General features: G+C 46.7%; 1 protein-coding gene across 2 annotated transcripts; it reads right to left on the reverse strand.

Moving 5' to 3' along the window:
- Positions 1-1,786: 1,786 nt before the first annotated feature.
- Positions 1,787-19,807, reverse strand: LOC112622360 (serine/threonine-protein phosphatase 1 regulatory subunit 10). Of its 2 annotated transcripts, XM_025381910.1 has the most exons (20): positions 19,724-19,807; positions 18,979-19,500; positions 12,372-12,489; positions 11,612-11,698; positions 11,314-11,449; positions 10,062-10,113; positions 8,156-8,233; positions 7,849-8,022; positions 7,518-7,623; positions 7,303-7,415; positions 6,375-6,475; positions 5,977-6,124; positions 5,742-5,900; positions 5,397-5,643; positions 5,165-5,228; positions 4,858-5,052; positions 4,599-4,674; positions 4,235-4,348; positions 3,322-4,077; positions 1,787-3,046 (listed from the first exon to the last, which is right to left on the reverse strand). In XM_025381910.1, the coding sequence occupies exons 3-20, from the start codon at positions 12,476-12,478 to the stop codon at positions 2,937-2,939; spliced, it is 2,823 nt and encodes a 940-aa protein (XP_025237695.1). In that variant the 5' UTR covers positions 12,479-12,489; positions 18,979-19,500; positions 19,724-19,807; the 3' UTR covers positions 1,787-2,936. The 2 variants fall into 2 exon arrangements, with proteins under 2 accessions (XP_025237695.1, XP_025237696.1); XM_025381911.1 differs by having other exon boundaries at positions 1,792-3,046; positions 18,979-19,745.
- Positions 19,808-20,325: the final 518 nt, after the last annotated feature.

Consider the following 20,325-nt stretch of genomic DNA (forward strand, 5'->3'; position numbering starts at 1 on the left):
TTAGATGGAGCTTCACTCTTGTTGCCCAGGCTGGAATGCAGTGGTGACACGATCTTGGCTCACTGCAAGCTCCGCCTCCCAGGTTCACGCCATTCTCCTGCCTCAGCCTCCCGAGTAGCTGGGATAACAGGTGCCAATCACCACGCCTGGCTAATTTTTGTATTTTTAGTAGAGATGGGATTTCTTCACGTTGGCCAGGCTGCTTTTGAACTTGCGACCTCAGGTGATCCACCCGCCTCAGCCTCCCAAGGTGCTGGGATTACAGGCATGAGCCACCGTGCCCAGCTTTAATTGCTGGTTTTAAGAAGAGTGGGGGCCAGGCACGGAAATGGGGAAATGGAGTTTCCCTATGTTGCTTAGGGTAGTTTTGAACTCCTGGGTTCAAGTGATCCTCCCACGTTGGCCTCTCAAAGTGCTGGGATTACTGGCATGAGCCACTGTGCCTGGCCAGAGCCACTTTGGGAAGAGCAGTCTATACTTACCCTTTTGTTTTTTGTGACAGAATTTTGCTGTCACTCAGACTGGAGTGCAGTGGCACGATCTTGGCTTACTGCAACCTGCACCTCCTGAGTTCAAGCGATTCTCCCGCCTCAGCCTCCCAAGTAGTTGGGTTACAGGCACCCAGCTAATGTTTATATTTTCAGTGGAGACGGGGTTTTATCACGTTGGCCAGGTTGGTGTCAAAACTCCTGACCTCAGGTGATCCACCCACCTCGCCCTCCTAAAGTGATGGGATTACAGGCATGAGCCACTGTGCCTAGCCCTTTTTTTTTTTTTTTTTTTTTTTTTTGAGACAGGGTCTTGCTCTGTTGCTCAGACTGGATTGCAGTAGTACTATCATAGCTGTGGCCTTGAACTCCCAGGCTCAAGTGATCCTCTCGCCTCAGCCTCCCAGGTAGCTGGAACTAAAGGTATGTGCCACCATGCCTGGCCTTTTGGGGGTTTTTTGCATTTTTTTGTACAGACCCGGTCTCCCTATGTTGCCCGGACTGGTCTGAAACTCCTAGGCTCAAGTAGTCTTCCCACCTTGACCTCCCAAAAGTGCTGGGATTACAGACATGATCCACTGATACCCAGCACTAACCTGGCTAAGGTCACCCAGACTGCAGAGAGGTAGAGCTGGGACAATGGCCTTTATCTGACTCCAGCATCCTCAGGTTTTCCTCCCTTATCTGTAGAATGTGGGTAAGATGACCAAGAACACATCCTAGAGGGCATGATAGCCAGGACAGGACTGTTCTAGGAACACACACGAGGCGTGTTAGGGAAGACTCAGAGAGATGAGAACCAGGAAAGACCGCTGTGGCTGAGATCTAGTCTGTATCCTAGAGTGTTTTATGTACTTTTTGAAGTATTTTTTCACCAGTACTTAATAGCAACTCTTAGATCAAGCATTAGCTCCAGAGGAGTAAAAATCAGATTCCACAGATTTATACTAATGTACCTAACACAGGTGGTAATGGCTTTTTTAAAAAAACAGTCCAGGCCGGGCGCGGTGGTTCACGCCTGTAATCCCAGCGCTTTGGGAGGCCGTGGTGGGCGGATCACGAGGTCAGGAGTTCGAGACCAGCCTGGCCAACATGGTGAAACCCTGTCTCTACTAAAAACACAAAATTAGCCAGGCATGGTGGCAGGTGCCTGTAATCCCAGCTACTCAAAGACTGAGGCAGGAGAATCCCTTGAACCCAGGAGGCAGAGATTGCAGTGAGCTGAGACTGCACCACTGCACTCCAGCCCAGGCAACGGAGCGAGACTCCGTCTCAAAAAAGTCCAAACACACCAGGGGTTAAATAAGCTGCTTCTCTTTCCACTGTTTATTATTAATGTACAAAATATACAAAACCAAAAAAAAAAAAATACTCATCCTCAAATCCATTTTGGCTCTAACCCAAGACCCTGCACAAAACCCAACCAATCCACTGTTTTCATAGAAAACAACTGATGCCAAGGTGAAGGAGAGAACTGGGAAAGGGCAAAATCATCTTGTCGAATCCACCCAGGAAGGCACCTGGTGGGGATTCAGAGGTGGTTGACAGGGTGAAGTAGCTGAAAGCCTCCTTCACACTGGCAAGGTTCCAGGTGGGAGCAGGGAGTGAGCTAACTCCCCAAGGCAGTGCATGTAGTGTGACTTTCAGGCCCAGCATGCCAGGCCCAAGTTGATGAGAAGCTGGTCTCACTGAAGTATTTTATCAAGTCTCCAGACTGGCTGTAGTTGGCAAAGGCACACCAGCACCACTGGCCTCACCTTTGCCAGCTAAAACTTGCACCTGATGCAGATATGAGTTCACCATCATCGAACCTAGCAGACCCAGGACGCAGACTGGGTGTTCACAGACAGTTCAAGGTCCCACTTGAGAAAGGACTCAGAATGGAGAGCCCACGCTGGGGGAGGAGTGGGGATGATGTGTGTTCCAGAACTCAAATCCAGCTGATTGAGCCCTCTCAGTGCAGTGGGATATACAATACCCCTTCACCATCTCCCCACCCCATGAGGAATAATGAACTGAGCTGGGATGATTTCTTAAGTGCAGCTGATCCTGTGTCAGAGCTCTGTGTGCATGTGGGGACCCGCAATAGAAGGGTAGGGGTGTTCTCCAGGATAACCAGCTTTAGGTTCTCAAGCATTAAGGGTAATACTGGAAAGGGGTTTGGGGTACAGGGTGAATCTTCTCAAAAAGTGAAGCCAACTGGGTCTCCTCTTCAGCAGTCCAGGAACGTTTCCAGTCTCTCTCCTCCCCAGACTGGAGGAAAATATGTACATCAATGCGCACCAGTGATCAGAAAACCCCCAGGAACCCAAGCAAGTGGGAACTGAGGGGGCCGGCTCCTCATCAGCTGGGGAAAAGGGAAAATGGGCCTCACAGAAGCCATAACAGGGTAGAAGGAGCGAGGCTGCAGTCCACAGGGGTTGTGTGAACGGGGCAGGCAAATGGTCCCTAGGGCAGTGGGGGCCCATTGACACCCGGGTGGTAGAAGGCACAGTTGTTCTCATAGCGGCAGTTGCCCTTCATCATGAAATGTCGGCAGACAGGGCGGTTTGACATGTCTGTGGGAATGATGGCAGAACAGTTAGACAGGAAATGGCTGAGGGCAATGCCACCCTCACCACCCCAGTCCATTGCATCCTAAGAACTTTCAGAGACACAGTCTTAGGGATTTGGGGGAAGGGCATAGAGTAGGAACTGCTATGCATATACTGGGACATCAAAGAGACGGGTACCTCACGTTCTGCCTAGCTACCAACAGTGGTGACTCTCACCCACTCCCCAAAAGCTTGTATGGGACACCAAAAGGCATATGAGGGACAGGGAGCATCCTCACCTCCTCCATGGCTGTGGCCTCCATCGTGCCCTCGGTGGCCCCCTCCCCCGTGGCCAGGGCCATCATGGCCACGGTGCTCATGAGGTGGTCCTCGATGGTCATGGCCTCGGTGACCAGGGACATCATGAGGCCGGTGGCCATGGGGCCCCCCGTGTCCAGGGCCTTCATGGGGACGATGTCCACCACTTCCACCCATGCTTCCGCCAGGGCCTTCGTGTGGGCGATGTCCACCACCAGCACCCATTCCTCCACCAGGGCCTTCATGGGGACGATGGCCACTGCCACCACTGATGCCACCACCAGGGCCTTCGTGGGGACGATGTCCTCCACCCCCACCCATGCTACCGCCAGGGCCTTCATGGGGGCGATGCCCACTGCCCATGCCACTGCCAGGGCCTTCGTGGGGACGATGTCCACTGCTGTTGCCCATGCCTCCACCAGGACCTTCATGGGGACGATGCCCACCACCTCCAACCATGCCCCCACCAGGGCCCCCTCGTCCATTTGGGGGTCCTCCTCCAGAGCGACCTCCTCTGGCGCCTCGGAATGGAGGAGGAGGAGGAGGAGGAGGTTCGTTTCCTCCTCGGCCACCTCGGCCTCTATGGTATGGTCCAGGACCTGGTCCTGGACCCCCCCGCATTGGGCCACCCCGCATAGGGTCGCCCGGGCCATCCCAGAAGGGATCACCCCCCCGGGGAGGGGGTGGAGGACCCAGGAGACGTGGACCCACTGGCCCACCAGGGCCTCCATGGGGACCTGTACAGGGAGAAAAAAGAGAACACAGTATCAGCTACCAGGAACTGCCATCTCCCAACCTAAACCACCTCACCTCCCACCTTCCAGTCAATCCTATACTATTATCAGACTGAAATTAAGCAGATAAGCCCATTCCAACCTTGTACTCACCACCTACCTGGCATAGGTCCCCCAGGTCCAGGGGGAAAGTGCTGCATGCCCTTGGGGCCCCCAGGACCCCCTGGTGGGAAACCATTGGCTATCGGGCCAGGGCCTAGGAGTCCATGTGGCACTGTTAATGAAAACAAGGATAACACAGCATGAGCACTCTAGAAGACAGGCATAGTTTCCCATTTAGATGCACCCAACTGACCCTCTCAAACCAACCTGGCAGAGCAATGCTCTCTCTGTCCAGTCTTTCCCTCCCATTTCTTGCCTAGTGTCCACAGCCCTGTACTCTTCTGCATCTGTGAAACCCTGCTTCCCCCAACTCCACTGCAGGCTTCCTCCCCCAGTCCCCTGGGGCTGGCCCTGAGGATTACCCAGCATCTGCTTGATCTTGTCTGAATAGTCTGGTTGTTTCAGTAGTTCCTCTGAAGGATGACTGTTTGGGCTACCCTGTGAGGATGTAAGAAGGCAAAGTAAACAGACAGGGTAACAACCATGGCGAAAGGGAGAGCCAAAGATTAGGGTAAGTGGGTAGATGTGGAGAACTGGGGTAAGGTGAATGGGAGACAGAGTGAGGAGAGAGCACTTAAGAAGGCTCCACAGAAGGTGGAAAAGGGGAAAGAGGGCGCATACCATGATGGAAGTGAGGATCTCCTGGACATTAATGCCTCCTCCTCCAGGGCCTTGGGGGCCCTTTCCAGCACCCATGCTTCCCATAAGATTGGCCAGAACTGGAGGCAACTTGGAGCCTCCTGCCCCATCAGGTGAGCCACCTGACCCCCCAGGTTCCAGGGTCTCAACATACGGAGTCTCATCCATGGAACACTCCTGAAAGAAGAACAAAAAAATTAGGACTGACAGAACAGAGACATTCTCACATGAAAGATGCACTGAATTCAATGACCATCACAACTTCCATCATCACATAACACTGACTTACCTCATCTAGGGGGATGAGTTTAGGGGGTATGGGCTCGTAGGGCTCAGGATCAGGCTCATGAGGACTATCAGGAACAGCACAGGTGAGGGAAAATAGTAGAATGATAGTCAAGTTATTAATTCAGGCCCTGAAAGTAATTTCTAACCTCCACCCCTTAATTACCCCAGCTCACGTTCCCCTCAGGAGTGTCCAAGCACTCAACATCCCAGGGCAGGAATCCCACTCTGCTCACCTCTCCTTGTTCAGGAAGAGCTCCTGAAGGATTCCCTTCTCCCGCTCAGCCTGGATATATCGCTCCTGGCTATTGCTTCCAGGGGTGACAAGCGGTGACGGCAGAACCAGGGGCCGGGGGCACACCCAGGGCACCTTTTCCTCCATGTTATCATGGCTCAGACGCCGCGCTGTCTCAAATGCATGTCGGTCTGACAGTATCTCTCGCTTAGCTGCCTCACCAAAGTCCTTGATCTTATTCACATTTACTATCGGCAGAGGAAGAAAAGCAAGAGGGAAAGTAAGCACAACCAAGTTCTTTTAAAATCCCTTAAACACACCTATTACATAGGAAATGACCTCTTACCTCGTTCAGTTTCATCCAATTCAAAATAGAAATATTCTCTCAGTTTGCCTTCCTCAGGCCACGTCACACTTTTCCTCTTCCTGCCTTTCCGGGTCAGTTGGTTAGGATCTCCAGGACTCTCCACTGGCTTGGCATCCAGAGCTCCTGGCTCCAAAGAGGCTGGAAGCAGAAGAGGTTTCAGACCCAGATCCCTCCTTTCAGAAAACCCCCCAAACTGAACCAGTTTCTAGATTACCTGTATCCATGAGCTCTGGGACTTCAACAGGGGGAACCGGGGTGCCTGGACGGTCTATGTCCATTGCCTCAGACGGCGGTGCTGGTTCTGGGGAAGAAGGTTTGGCTGTGCTTGGTTCTGTGCTCGTTTTCCCTTCAAAGGGGCTCGGCTATTGTGAAAGAAAAGGAAGTGAACTGACTGGAAAGCCAAGGGCAAGGCAATTAGTCCAGGGTCCCAGGCACAATCCCCCAACAGTTCCTATATAAAGGAAGACTCTGTCTCCACACTGGTCTCACCTGCACCAGTCTATATCCAAGGCAAAACGCCTCTTGTCCTCCCGGACAACTCCTAGCTGCTGTGCCCTTTCTTCTACTTTACCTTTTATACTCTCACTGAAACCTACTTTTGGGAGCCCATACCTTGGCAGCTGTAGGTGACAGCACTTTTTTCTTCTTCTTAATTTTGATGCCTGGAACAGGGGCTGAATTGAGAGCATCCAGAAAGCCCAGGCCCTCCATAGCTACAAAAAGAAAGAGCATCAAATGGCATCATCAGACCTCCTTCACAATCCTACACCTGCAAACACAATCTAGGCATAAAACGAGCCAATGAAGAGCCTGCCTCAACTTTGGACACGACAAGCTCAAGAGGACCAGGAAGCACATGCAGGAGGATTGACACACGATATTCTTCTTGTTATTCTAGGTTTCTTGTGGCAGGCAAGCCATAGCTTTGGATGTGAATTATAGCTCAGGTAACTGGTGAAGTGAGCCCCTGTGAACACGACAAATCACCTTGCCAAGCGCCCCTGACCAGTCACAAAATGGCACACCTCCCTATCTTATCTCTAAAATTACTCCTAAGTGACACCGGAAACGGGAGTTCCAGAGGTACAAAAAGTAAAGGGTACCAAGAAATCAAAGGAAAATGGAGGGAAATAATAAAAGAGAAGGGAAAAAAACTTCTCGTTCCCAGAGACATTCGTTCCCATAAGAGTTTGCTCCTGGCCAGGAGCGGTGGCTCACGCCTGCAATCTCAGCACTTTGGGAGGCCGAGGCGGGTGGATCATGAGGTCAGGAGATTGAGACCATCCTGGCTAACATGGTGAAACCCCATCGCTACTAAAAATACAAAAAATTAGCCAGGCATGGTGGCGGGCGCCTGTAGTCCCAGCTACTCGGGAGGCTGAGGCAGGAGAATGGCGTAAACCCGGAAGGCGGAGCTTGCAGTGAGCCAAGATCGTGCCACTGCACTCCAGCCTGGGCAACAGAACGAGACTGTCTCAAAAAAAAAAAAAAAAAAGACTTTGCTCCTAATTCAAAGTACATCTCCCCACTTTAGACTCACGCTGTGGCGGAATGATCTTCACTTTGATCTCTTTGGTGGCATTAGGTGTTGTGTTGAGTGGCTTGTATTTCTTTTCTGCAGGGGGGGTAGCATCTCCTGGAGCAGCTACGTTGCTGTCAGAAGAGGAACCGTCATCAACATCTCTGACTCACCCCCTCTTGCTCCCTTGTGTCCACAGATCCACCCCATTCAGAACCTGAGAATATGGTCCATACCTCTGACGTTTGAGGGGGATAGGTTTAAGATTGTACTTGTCAGAAACCACCACTGTGCTGGCGTTCTTCTTCACAGGCACCAAGGATGGTGTCTCCAGCTCTAGTCCTGGGGAAAGAAGCATGGTGTGGGCAGCTGAACTCAAACCCCTAAACCCCTGAATTTTCCTCCCGTTCTCACCCGCAAATGTTCTTCTAACCTTGTAACCAAAGCTTCCTCCGCTAATCTTCTCTCTTCCTTACGATTAACATATCACACATCAAATGATTCCCCCATAAGGCTCTGGGTGTGCACATGCACACGAACCCTCCAGAGGCCAGCCGCCAGTCTTACCAGTGGAACGGAACTTGGCATGACTGGGTGCTGTGGTTCGAAGAGACTTGGGCTTCTCCCTCTTCTTCTCTGGGGCCTCCTCGGCCCGGGTCTCAGCCTTCACCTCTGTCAAAGGTCGCTCAGGAGGGGTAGTTCGACTTTTCCCCTCATCTTTACGTTTCTTCTTATCTTTCTCTGTCATGAAAAAACAAAGCAGAAATGGATTTTATTTAAACACTGTCAGAGGTGAAGCAGACTGGGAGTACCTAAAGGCCACATCCCAGTAGGAAAGAAATAAATACAAAGGATAAAGGACTAAGGAGCTTACCAGCAGGCTGAGTACTGCTCTGAGAGCGGATGACAGCCATCCAGTCGCTGACAAGGACTGAGGCCAATTTCCGGAGCTCTGCAGGTGAGAGAAAGGGGAAATGCCTAATAATGTAAAATATTCTTCCAGGAACAGAAAATGGGAGGTTTGAGAAAATATTGTGAAAATCTATGTAATGGAGAAAGTAATCCAAAGTTTTAAGAAGAACATGAGATATGCTTAAAAACCAAACTCTTAAACAATGGAACAATGAATTAAGAGTTGTGTTCTACTCAAATAACTTTCAACTCTGATGTCATCGCACCACTCTGGAGTAAAAAGACCTAATATTTATTTCAGAATATGTGGTTAAAAACTTCATTAGTAAAAGACTACACACTGGGTGCCGTGTACACTGCTCGGGTGATGAGTGTACCAAAATCTCAGAAATCACCATTAAAGAACTTATACATGTAACCAAAATCCACCAGTTCCTCAAAAACTACTGACATTTTTTTAAAAAGCTACATTAGTTGCTTTACGTATAACACACCTAATTGTTACAACAATCTGAAGACTTTTTATTTTCCTTTATAGATGTAAAAACAAGCATAAAATTTGTTTCTAAATGAAAAAATACTTTTATAACTCTTTCCTTTTGTACTTGGCAAATAACATCTCTGATCTATGGCACCTCTCTTCTGGCCAACATTTCCACTTATAGACTTATTTCATAATTTGTCATTTAATAGTAAGATTTTCACAGAACACTAAAACATAACTTTTTGAAACAGTCATACAATTAGCAATTTCTATACCTAAGCCAACATGAACTTCAATGCAGGAATATCCTAAAACCTTTCTGGAGTAACTGATAACTATGGTTCCGGTGAGACTTAACTACAGCCGACAGGGAATATACAAATTTCAATATCTAAAGGAATGATGGTAATTAAATATATATTTAAAGAGAGCAACACAATTAAGCCAGTTGGAAATAGATTACTGCTCACTTGGTGGGAAACTGGTATCTTGTGTGCCTGGGTAGAGATAAAGGAAACTCTAAATTTCTAAAGGAGACAGGCTTTGTCTTCAAGACAGAACTGTATGGTCCTTGCCAGAAGCTCCACAACTCTTTTAGAAAAGGAAAGAATCAGAGCTTTAATATATTTCTTTATTTTTCTTTGAGATGGAGTCTCGCTCAGTTACCCAGGCTGGAGTGCAGTGGCGCAATCTCGGCTCACTGCAAGATCCGCCTCCGGGTTCACACCATTCTCCTGCCTCAGCCTCCCAAGTAGCTGGGACTACAAGCGCCCACCGCCACGCCTGGCTAATTTTTTGCATTTTTAGTAGAGACGGGGTTTCACCTTGTTAGCCAGGATGGCTTCGATCTCCTGACCTCGTGATCCGCCCGCCTCGGCCTCCCAAAGTGCTGGGATTACAGGTGTGAGCCACTGCGCCCAGCGCTTTGATATATTTCAAGAGTCAAGATTTTGCCCATGTCCTACAGGAATATGTTTACTGGTAGAACTAGTACATCTATTGTTAGGAAAACAGTTATTAAAGTTCCCAGAATATGCTATAGTTAGAAAAACAGAAGTGAACGATGATGAGACACGCTAGGATGATACTATTTCCCACAGTGAATTTTAAGTGTATGTGTTTTATAACAAGCAATCTTAGGAATCAGCTTCCAGTTAAAGTATGGCGCCTTATATTCAGCAACAGAGAAATGAACAACTTTGGAATTGAGAACAGGAAACAGGGTACAGGTTAGAGGAACTTTCTCTTTAAAAGAAGGAAAAAAAAGCAAGGTGACACAGAAAAAGAAAAGTGAAGCGACAATCCAAGGATGGGAAAAGATATTAAGGTAATGAAGTGGAAGTAATAGAGAAAAGCCCATGAGAGAGCAGGAGCGGCACACTACCTTCATCCTCACTTGACTTGCTCAGCTGCTTCACCAGTTTAGCTGTGTTGTTCTATGAGAGATGGGAGCAACAGAAAGGTAAATGCCAGGAGGCAAATAATTCCACTTAGAGCTAAAAATGACAAAAGTTACAATGCTCCCCCCCACCTTTTTTTTTTTTGAGACGGAGTCTCACTGTCTTGCCCAGGCTAGAGTGCGTGGCGCAATCTTGGCTCACTGCAGCCTCAATCTCCCAGACTCAAATGATTCTCCCACCTGAGTCTCCTAAATAACTGAGACTACAGGCATGCACCACCACCACCACATCTGGGTAAATTTTATTTTTTTGTAGAGACAGGGTCTTATCATTTTTGCCCAGGCTGGTCTTAAACTACTGGGCTCGGCCGGGCGCGGTGGCTCACGCCTGTAATTCCAGTACTTTGGGAGGCCGAGGCGGGCGGATCACGAGGTCAGGAGATCGAGACCATCCTGGCTAACATGGTGAAACCCCGTCTCTACTAAAAATGCAAAAAATTAGCCGGGCGAAGCGGCGGGCGCCTGTAGTCCCAGCTACTCGGGAGGCTGAGGCAGGAGAATGGCGTGAACCCGGGAGGCGGAGCTTGCAGTGAGCCGAGATTGCGCCACTGCACTCCAGCCTGGGCGACTAAGCGAGACTCTGTCTCAAAAAAAAAAAAAAATAAATAAATAAATAAATAAACAAACTACTGGGCTCAAGCAATCCAGCCACCTCAGCATCCCAAAGTGTTGGGATTACAGGTGTGAGCCACCACACCCGGCTGACACATTCTTTTTTTTGGGGGTGGGGGACAAGTCTCGCTTTGTCACCCAGGCTGGAGTGCAGTGGTGTGATCTCGGCTCACTGCAACCTCCACCTCCTGGGTTCAAGCGATTCTCCAGCCTCAGCCTCCTGATTAGCTGGGACTACAAATGCATGCCACCATGCCTGGCTAATTTTTTGTATTTTTAGTGGAGATGGGGTTTCATCGTGTTAGCCAGGATGGTCTCGGTCTCCTGACCTCGTGATCTGCCCGCCTCAGCCTCCCAAAGTGCTGGGATTACAGGCGTGAGCCACCGCACCCAGGCGCCACACACCTATTAAAGGAGATAAATTCAAACCAAGTCTTATTCTAAATTCTTTTTCTGCCATTCTATCTCACAGGCCCAAGATCACAGCCAACATCAGTCAGTGTGAGTTTTCATCTGTTAGACTAAACCAAAAAAAGAAGAATCAGGGTTTAAAGACTAAAGGTACCTGCTTGAGATGGTCTACAGTGAGTGGTAGGTGCTGCAGGGTCAGTAGTATTTGCTGGAGGAGGGGAATGTTGTTGGTTGTCTTTGAATACGTCAGCCAATTGTTAAGAAGTTTGTAGCCACCAACGTCAATAAACCTGCAGGCAGGCAGGAGAGTCTATCAGTAACGCCCTTTCTAGGTTTTGAAAGTACCACATCCCATGATCCCAGTCTCCCATCAATGACCCTGGAACCCCATGCCTCACCACCCCATCTTTTAGCTACATCTTCCCATTCCAACCATCCAGATCCCCACTTACTTGATCAGTATTTCTGCTGAACGGGTCTGCAGGAGAATGTTCAAGTAAGTGCATCGACTCACCATCTTTCGTGCTTCCTTCATCAAACTGCAGGATATGAGTGAGGGTTAGAAATGAAGCAGCCAGTATCTCTTCTCTTAGCAAAAGCGCCTCTCTAATCTGTGAACTGCCTAGAGATTCCTGATGATTTGGGACTTTGCTCCAGAGAGGGGGAGTCACATATACCTCTAGGAGGATGGGATGGATCCAGTGCAACATGGAAACTTATGGGAGAACAGAGACACCGAAGTCCCTGACCTGGGGAGGAGAGCATCACTGCCTCCCTAACACACAGGATGAATGTCATTCTGCCCCCAGGTGATACGGCTAGCCCTCAACAACTGTCCCTAATAGTCTGTTCAAGACTGGCTTATTTACTCTCCCCTGAACCTGAGAATCCCTGAAAGAAAATAACATTATAGGTAGGTGGAACATGAACCTAAACAATCTAGAATTCTGTTACCAGGCTACCCTGCTCTCATTCCAACATATGACTCCCTTGGGACTGTGGACGTCCAAATCTCCAGCTTCCGCTATGGTCAGAAACCAAGTGATCATCTTTTCCTATCCCTTACCCTAAAATTGTTAGATTTTAATCCTATTGCACTGACTGTCTTTCCCTTTCCTTTCCAGGATCATTCCAGTCTGCCTCAACTGCAGCCATATTTTAACACACAATATTCTCTACTCACAATGAATCCAAAAAAGGGTAAAGACTCACCTGAAGATCTTGGAAATCCCATCCACACTTTTGACTTCCCCATCTCGGTTAAGGAAGCTGTCCAGGCCCTTGAGAAGTTCTTTGGGGTCTATGGGACCAGAACCCATGATGGTGGTTTCTATGGTAAGAGGACAAAACAAACAAACCCACAGAATAAATGGGTGGCAAGGACTACCCGAGTAGGCCCTCTAATAAACCACATCTCTACATCTGACAAAGTATAGTGACTATTCAACTATGCTATTTTTTAGATACGAAAAATCAACACAGACCACTTGCCACTACCGAGAAAATAGCCCTAGCAAGTTAAACATGGGGAGCATATGTGACTGAACAGGAAAGCAATTCGATTGGAGGACTAGAGCAGCACACCTGTCCCTCCCTCCCAGCAGCACCTTCCTAGGATGGCTGAACTTCACTAGATCGTACTAGAGCTAAGATTCAGTTCTCATAACAAGATGTTCAACTCTCCAGGGCATTTGTACCTATTGTTAAGTCCTGTCTTCCCTAGTTGCTGAAAAATCTGGCTTGAAAAACAGCCTATAGCTTGACAGAAATTGGGCCAAATCTTGGGTGTTTGAGCTACATATCTTGTAAGAGTTGATTCCTTTTTATCTTAGCCCATTAAGAGTCATAATCACGACATAAGGCAAGATATCTATCAGCTGAAGTGGTAGATGATAGAGAACAAAACAAAACTTGAAAACAGAATCCTTCCCTAAGGAGATCTGAAGGTAGGTGCCAGATATTGAGACAAATGGATGCAAGGAAATCAAGCAGGTCCTCCTAGGCCTTGAATAGACTGTCACTCATTAACCAAACACTGCACAAGTTTTTACTGTCTCCATGTTAAACGGAAGCTAGTGGTTTGTGCTTTCAAAAGCAAAGATGTAAATCTGGTCCTCTCCTCAAAAATCACGCTGTGGATCCCCTAGAAAAGCCTAAAACTGAAAACCATGGAAACTAAAGAATGGAATAAAGTCAAATGCTAGAAAAATTCCCTTTTAAGCAGCTGTTTTAGACCAGGTTGGAAAAGGAATTAGTTAAAAGCTAAGCTCCTTTTATGGGACAGGGCAGAACTGAAGTTCCAGAAAGGTAATTTACAATCAATATTGTTCTGATTGGGATTTGTATCTACACTGCCTCTAAATACTTGCTTCTAAGAACCAAAAAAGAGGCCAGGTGCTGTGGTTCATGCCTGTAATCCCAGCACTTTGGGAGGCCAAGGTGGGCAGATTCCTTGAGCATAAGAGTTTGAAACCAGCCTCAGCAACATGGCGAAACCTCATCTCTACAAAACATAAGCTGAGTATGATGGTGTGCACCTGTAGTCCCAGCTACCCAGGAGGCTGAGGTGGGAAAATGGGAGGACTGCTTGAGCCCAGGGACATTGAGGCTACAATGAGCTGTGATTGTGCCACTGCACTCCAGCCTGAGCGACAGAGTAAGACCCTGTCTCAAAAACAAACAAACAAACAAAAAACCACCAAAAAAGAAAGCCATTTCAGCAATATCTGCCTTTGGGCAATAAGGCCAACACTGGGTAGCAAGGAAGAGGCAAGAACAAAACCTTCCTCATCCTACATCTAGCACAGAGGTAATAGACACAATCCCAGCAGAAGGGTAGAAAAATCAGTATTTTACAAAGATGAGTATTTTTGTGCCGGAAAAAACATAGGTTTCTTGTAAGATAATGCAAATTAATTCTATTTGTTCTCAAAACAAAAGAAAAAACATAAGCATAACAATCTCAGCCTTTTAGCCCTCCCAACAAAAAGGTCAATAAATTTCCAAATGTGTAGGTCCTAACAACCTAGGCGAGCAGCAGCAGCAGCAGGGAGGAGGCAGCCAGGAAGGGAAGAAGTATAATCTTGGCTCTGGAGATCATAACCTGTGGGCCGAACAAAGGGAGAGATGAGGCAAGAAATGTTGAGAAGTCACTGCTGCCCTGGAACCTCTACAAGTACAAGTGGAACCTGAGGTCAGAGAAAAAACATTCAAGGAGAATACTGGAAAAGATTAGACGTTCGTGGGCCAAATCCACTCAAGTATGGTGATTCTTACACAGACACAGAAATAAAGGTATTCTTCCCATGTAGTGAGATAATATAAAGTGATCTATAGAAACTATAAAGAGATATGATAAAGGGACATATAAAACAGATATCACATCTGTTGGAGTCTGGAAAAGCAATGTATGGGTTCCAATAATAACATATCATAAGCAATCAAGAGACTAAGAAATTTTTAAAACTCTATATATACACACACATACACCTACCATTAGATTCCCAAAGCATAATATATGCAACTTGACAAAAGGCCTTGAATTAAACATCATTTCAAACCAGTTCCCCTTGACCTGACTGGTTCAAACCCAGGGCTGAATATATATAACCCTGGAGAATTCCCTTTGGCATATCCAACTGCAAGCTAAGCCAATAAATAGACCAGCTACCTCTACTTCCTTCAGACACTAAATAAACTGTCATCTGAGCTCAAGTGTTCCTTCAGAGGATGGGAGACAAGACAGAAGAGCCAGTCTTAGAAAAATGGACCAATGAGTACAAAGCTAAATTCTGTCCAGAGCCCTCTGCTGGGAATGGGATCCAAGGACTTTTTTATTCCCATTTGTATAAACAAGAATAAAAAACATTAATAGTCAAAGGGAAGCTAAGAGACAAAGCAAAATTAGTGTTAAACATTCATTTTCCACCACTTATATTTTGGAAATGTAAGTGAAATTTTGTCTCATTAGCACCAATCTTGATAAAATCTAAGTGGGTTTTCTCATGATGGCCTTCCTTTAGGCAGATTCATTCTTATTTAAAATTAAGGACCCCAAGTGTCTTATAACCTAGTTTCCTTACTTGGAAGTCAGTATATTTTGGGAAAAAACCAAACAAGTTCCAAGGCACTGAAGTGGGAAGGAATGTAAAGTCCAACATTCCGGGCACAGGGCTACAGCTGAGAAGGCAAACTGAGTTGATGAAGGCAGGCAGGGGCTGTGACTAAGTGTTGTAACATTACCTACTCAGGATCTGGAGTCTAGAATGAAAGCTTGAGAAAGCTTTCTGGAACCACGAATAATCCAGGGCATGATTATGTCTTTTTTTAATGAGCTGCTATTTCCTTGACTGCAGAACATACAGAGGGTGGGGAGTGAGGGAGCAACCCCCTGGCCTACGTCCACCTCATCCTAAGCTATGCTTTCCTTATGGAGATGTTTCAGGCAGAGCCATACTCTACTGGCACAAGGCACTGGGGAATTTTCTACCACTTTTACCAGAGATAAACGTCTGTGACACCAACTCCTGCCTTCAAAATGAATTTTACTTGAGGGCTGTTCAATTAAATAGGGTGAAAAAATATCCAGCATAGCTAAAGTTATTCCACATCCATCACCAATGAACAGGACTGAATTGGTTCAGGATAAAAATTCTGTGCAAGTCAGAGTTCTTTAAAAAATAACTGTCTTCTAACAAAAGGAGAAAAAACTCCCAAATTTACCTTAATTTAGAGGCACTTCTGGAAATGAAAATGATTTGTACCTAACTCATGTTCCCCTTCCTTTCTTCAGTGTTTTAGGCATTTCCTAGTTTGACTCAATAGTGGACTGAATTATGTCTCTCAGGTGATTCATCACAAGGTCATAGCTTGCTTCCAAGTAGTAAGCCCCTACCCCTCAAAGTCATTTTGCAAACCTGATACATGAGCTCCTCAAAAGCTTATCTGCCTTTCAATAAAGATGCAAAATGATACACCACCCCAACTCATAGAAAAAGACCCCAGACTGGAACTCTGGCCACAAACTACAAGGATCAGCTTTTCCAAGATTCTCTGAATGGATGTGGTTCCCCTAGTAGACCTTGCTTCCCATCTCTCATGTTAAGGAAGATCTTCTTTATTAATCCCCTGGCTCACTAGATATCAGGAACCCCAGTGGGTAGAATGTTCAGCTCCCAAGGAAGATATGCTGCAGAGGCACATGGCAAACTGCTTAAAAGAAAAAAAACAACAAAACAAAACAAAAAAAACTTGTGGTCAATAGACATGTGGAAGAGTCCCTCCCATCCAATCCAGAAGTTTAAGTAATAATTTGAGAATCTGTACCCAGTAGAAAATTAGCCCTAAGTCTCACCCACGTCACCACAGGGCAGTTGTGCTTTCCAATTCTGCCTAGAACCTCCACGCTTCAGTGCAGGACTTTTAAATATTAAAATTATATGGAGAGTCTGATAAAGATTTGGCTTTGAAAAAGTTGGGGGAAGAAAGGAACCAGACACCCAATACCACCCTCAGATAGGGCATGGCTTCTGAACATGCACCAACTGCCACAGCACTGCATGAGTTGAAAAATGAAGAGGACATCATTTTTTCATTAATGCTTTCAAGGAATTTCTTTTAGAAGGGAAGGAAAAAGAAATTCAAAAAAGGTGGCTCTTTGGGAAAAAAAAAAATGAAAGTTGTGAAATGTAATACCAGAAAGGTTTTGCTTACCAGAAACCGTAGCTTGATTCCCCCTGCCTTGAGTTTACAACTGCCGCCTCCTTTCCTAAAGATTCACTTCTTATCCTAGTACCAATGTACAGGAACTAAGCAAGTGCAGAACGTGATACAGCACTGAATACAGTTTATCCCCAAACTGAGAGGTGGGAATGAGGGCGATTTAGAAGAAAGTCCTAGAAGTATCCACCTTCCCCCGATTCTCATTACACAAAGCGACCAAATGCAGGAGGCCCAAAGACTGGTTCCTGAGCAGAAATGGCACATTTCAGTGTCATCAGGCCCGTTTATCTCGAAGGTACTCTCGCAAGCCCTTGTGTCTTTCCCATCTCCCTCTACACACATATATACATACACACACGCTCACACACATCCTCAAAGCTTCCCAGTCTTGGGTTTCCCTGTTTTTCACCCCTGGCAGCTGAAGTGGGGAAAAATTACAAGCAGTTGTGATGAGTGAAAGTGAAAATAAAAACTGGTTCTATAAAAACTAGAACTACCCAAGGAGATGGACAGCCTTAATACTTAATTCCTATAAGCTCTCATCCCTTTAAGGTATTTTATATAATGAAAATTAGGAAAATGTCTTCTCCCTAGCAGCCACGAGCACAGGGAGTGCAAAGGCATCTGCTCAGGGGTGGAGCTTCAAGAGGGTGGAGAAAAGAGGAAGAAAGCTGATTACATCACCTTTCAAGGCTGCTCCTCCCCCTTGACCAAGTTTCTAGGGCGGCCCTAAGCTCAGGATGGCAAAAGGGGAAGAAAAACAACAAAGACGGAGGGACGCCATTTTGTAATGGAGAAAGAGGACTCGAACTTTAAAAAGCCACCCAGCTCTGCCGGTAGCTTCAGTTACATTATAAAAACACCTTTTTAGTAAAAAAGCCAAAAGCCAGTTCCCCATCGTGAATAATCTTTGACCTATTTTGATCAGTAAGAGCGTAGTGAAAATTAAAGCAATCAAAATATTAGAACAATTTTCTGCAGGGAAGAACTGAATTTGCAACGGAGGTTCAACCGGCTACCATCGACCACCCCCATCCTCCCTATAGAGGGAAAGGGGGAGGAAGGACTTGGACCCCTCTCAACAAATAGGGTTGAGGTGGGAGGACAGGAAAAAAAATGGGTCAAGACACAACCTGCAACGCCGCTTGGAAGACAAAAGGACAAGGAAAGTCGCCATATTGAAGCAGGGAAGAAAAAAATTCCTTTTAACGACACAAATCTTTTAGAAAGCTAGCATTCAATTGCACTAAATGGCTTTTAAAATTATACTCCTAAATTCCACATTACCCAACCTTTCCACCCTCTATTTAACTGTACCTCCCCCACCAAAAAATATCAAGTTAAAATGTTAATCACTCTTTTGCTTTTAAATACCTATGCAATCTGCAACAATTATAAGACATTCTTTACCTCCCCAACTATTGTATGTACTGGCACTAAGATTATATTTTGTCCTAAGTGTCTTGCAATCTTTATTCCTAGATTGCCACCTATTTTAACCACACAAATATACCCCAAACAAATTACATTAAAATTGAGAGGATTTAACAGTCATTTAAAAAGTTATAGCGAGCTACTATTTCTCTCTGCCCATCTCCTTACCCTGCAATCTTTATGTACAGATTGCTTATTAATCTGGCAAATTGAAAGGCACCCTGCTTGTCTCACACACAAAGAAGTGGTACTTCTGGGCCACAAGATCCACCATCTCTTGTATGTGAGCTCATTAACCCTTTCGAAGACTGCTGCTAACCAGAGGAAGGTAACCATTCCTCCTTATATAAACACGTATGGCTTTGGCAGTCTGGAAATTGGCTGGATTACCAAGGGTTAACCATCAAAATCCTCACTTGCTGGCCCTCCCTCCACCCTCTCTTTGCCTGCAGCAGGGCAGGGAAGAGATAGGTGGTAGGGGAGAGAGAACAAGACTGTTTAGACCCACAGGCCCTTTTTAATGGAGATTAAGTGACCAGATTGGTCCTTCTCCAGTTCTCTATTTGTTCTATGGTCTCATTTCTTCCTCTCATTATTTTTGGTTTCACAACGGGAAACGTTGACTTCTTGTTGCAAGGCTGGTTTTTGAAAATTCGACACTTACTATCCAATTTTTTTGCGACGTCAGCACCTCGGGCTCAGGGGGGAGGGGGTAAAATTTTGGAGGAAAAAAAATAAAACAACCAACCAGGACCCAAAACTCAATTATTTAGGGGGCCTCATTGGATCAAAAAGTCTTTTAAAAAATAAAGGCCAACTCAGTATTCATTTCCCCCCCCACCCAACTCCATTTAGGGAGGGGGGTCGCAGAAAAAAGTTCTGAGTGGATTCAAAAAAGTAAACGCTGGATGAGTGAATTTGGGTGGTTTGGGAAGGGAGGGTGGTTGATTATTTTTCAAGTTATGTGGTGACGGTCCTTCGGCCACAGATTTCAAGTCCCAAGCAGCGTGGGCTGGTGGGGTGGGCAAGATAGGTGGGAAGGGGCAGAAGACACAAGTGGTTGGGCTGGTGGCTGCTGTTTTCCCTTTCCCCCCTCTCTCAGGATCCTTTCAAGGGCTTAGATGTTGCTGCGGCTTGTTTCTGTTTTCCTCGTGGTCGGCCTGTCTTTCTCCGAGAAAATTCAAACCTGGGATAAAAGGAACACAAGGGAGAAAGATGTAATCAGTACGGGTTGCTTCAAAACACCCAGAAATGCCATCTTTGCTGTCCCCAAACAAACCTCTGTGTCCCATCCTGATCGCAGCCGCTTTAAGCCGTGGCTCTCAAATGAACCCATCCCTACCCCGCTTCCCAGATCCAACGCTCTCCGCAAAATTTTACCCACTAAACAACAAGGTAGGTAAACTTACCTCTAAACGAACCCCAGAATGGCGGCCGCCCGCTCGGGTGGAGTCTTTTATACCCGGACGCCGCCCAACGCGCCCAAACGTGCTAGTGAAACGCCCTTGTCGCGAGACATTATACGCGAGGCGTGAACTCATTGGTCAACCTAAACGACAATTCGCCAGCTGATTGGCTAGTCTCACTTCACCTTTGCTCCGCCCCTTCCCCGGCACTCTCTTCCGCCTCCTTTCTGCCCCCCTGTTGCGTGCGCGTGACCAGAGAGCCCAGCACCTCCCTTTCCTCTGCTTCCGCCACTTCCGCCCTGGAGAACATTTCTCACCCAGGGTTGGTAGAAACGTGCCGGAGCATGCGCACTGAGAGGATCTCGATAAAAATCGCCTTCAAAATTGCTTAAAAGGCAAACTCTAACAAAGAGATCTAAGAGTCGTAGTGACTGGCCAAGAAAAAATGCAATTTTGAGGTCTAATTCGATTGTGACGCAGTTGAAATTAGCTTCTCCGCCCATGCCTTCCGTTTCACGCTTCCGTCCTGACGCAAACGTGCGGCCGCCTTCCGCACTGCGGGCTTGTCCTTGGCCCTGCCCTAGTCAGTTTCCTGAAGCATGCGC

Source organism: Theropithecus gelada, chromosome 4, assembly GCF_003255815.1.
Source record: "Theropithecus gelada isolate Dixy chromosome 4, Tgel_1.0, whole genome shotgun sequence".
NCBI lineage: Eukaryota > Metazoa > Chordata > Mammalia > Primates > Cercopithecidae > Theropithecus > Theropithecus gelada.

Excerpts from the sequence above, each read along its gene's own strand:
- LOC112622360 (XM_025381910.1), bottom strand. The coding sequence starts at position 12,478 with ATGGGTTCTGGTCCCATAGACCCCAAAGAACTTCTCAAGGGCCTGGAC. Across the intron at positions 10,114-11,313 it reads CTGTAGACCATCTCAAGCAG|AACAACACAGCTAAACTGGT; the intron begins GTACCTTTAGTC and ends CATCTCTCATAG. Across the intron at positions 4,349-4,598 it reads CAAGATCAAGCAGATGCTGG|TGCCACATGGACTCCTAGGC; the intron begins GTAATCCTCAGG and ends TTTCATTAACAG.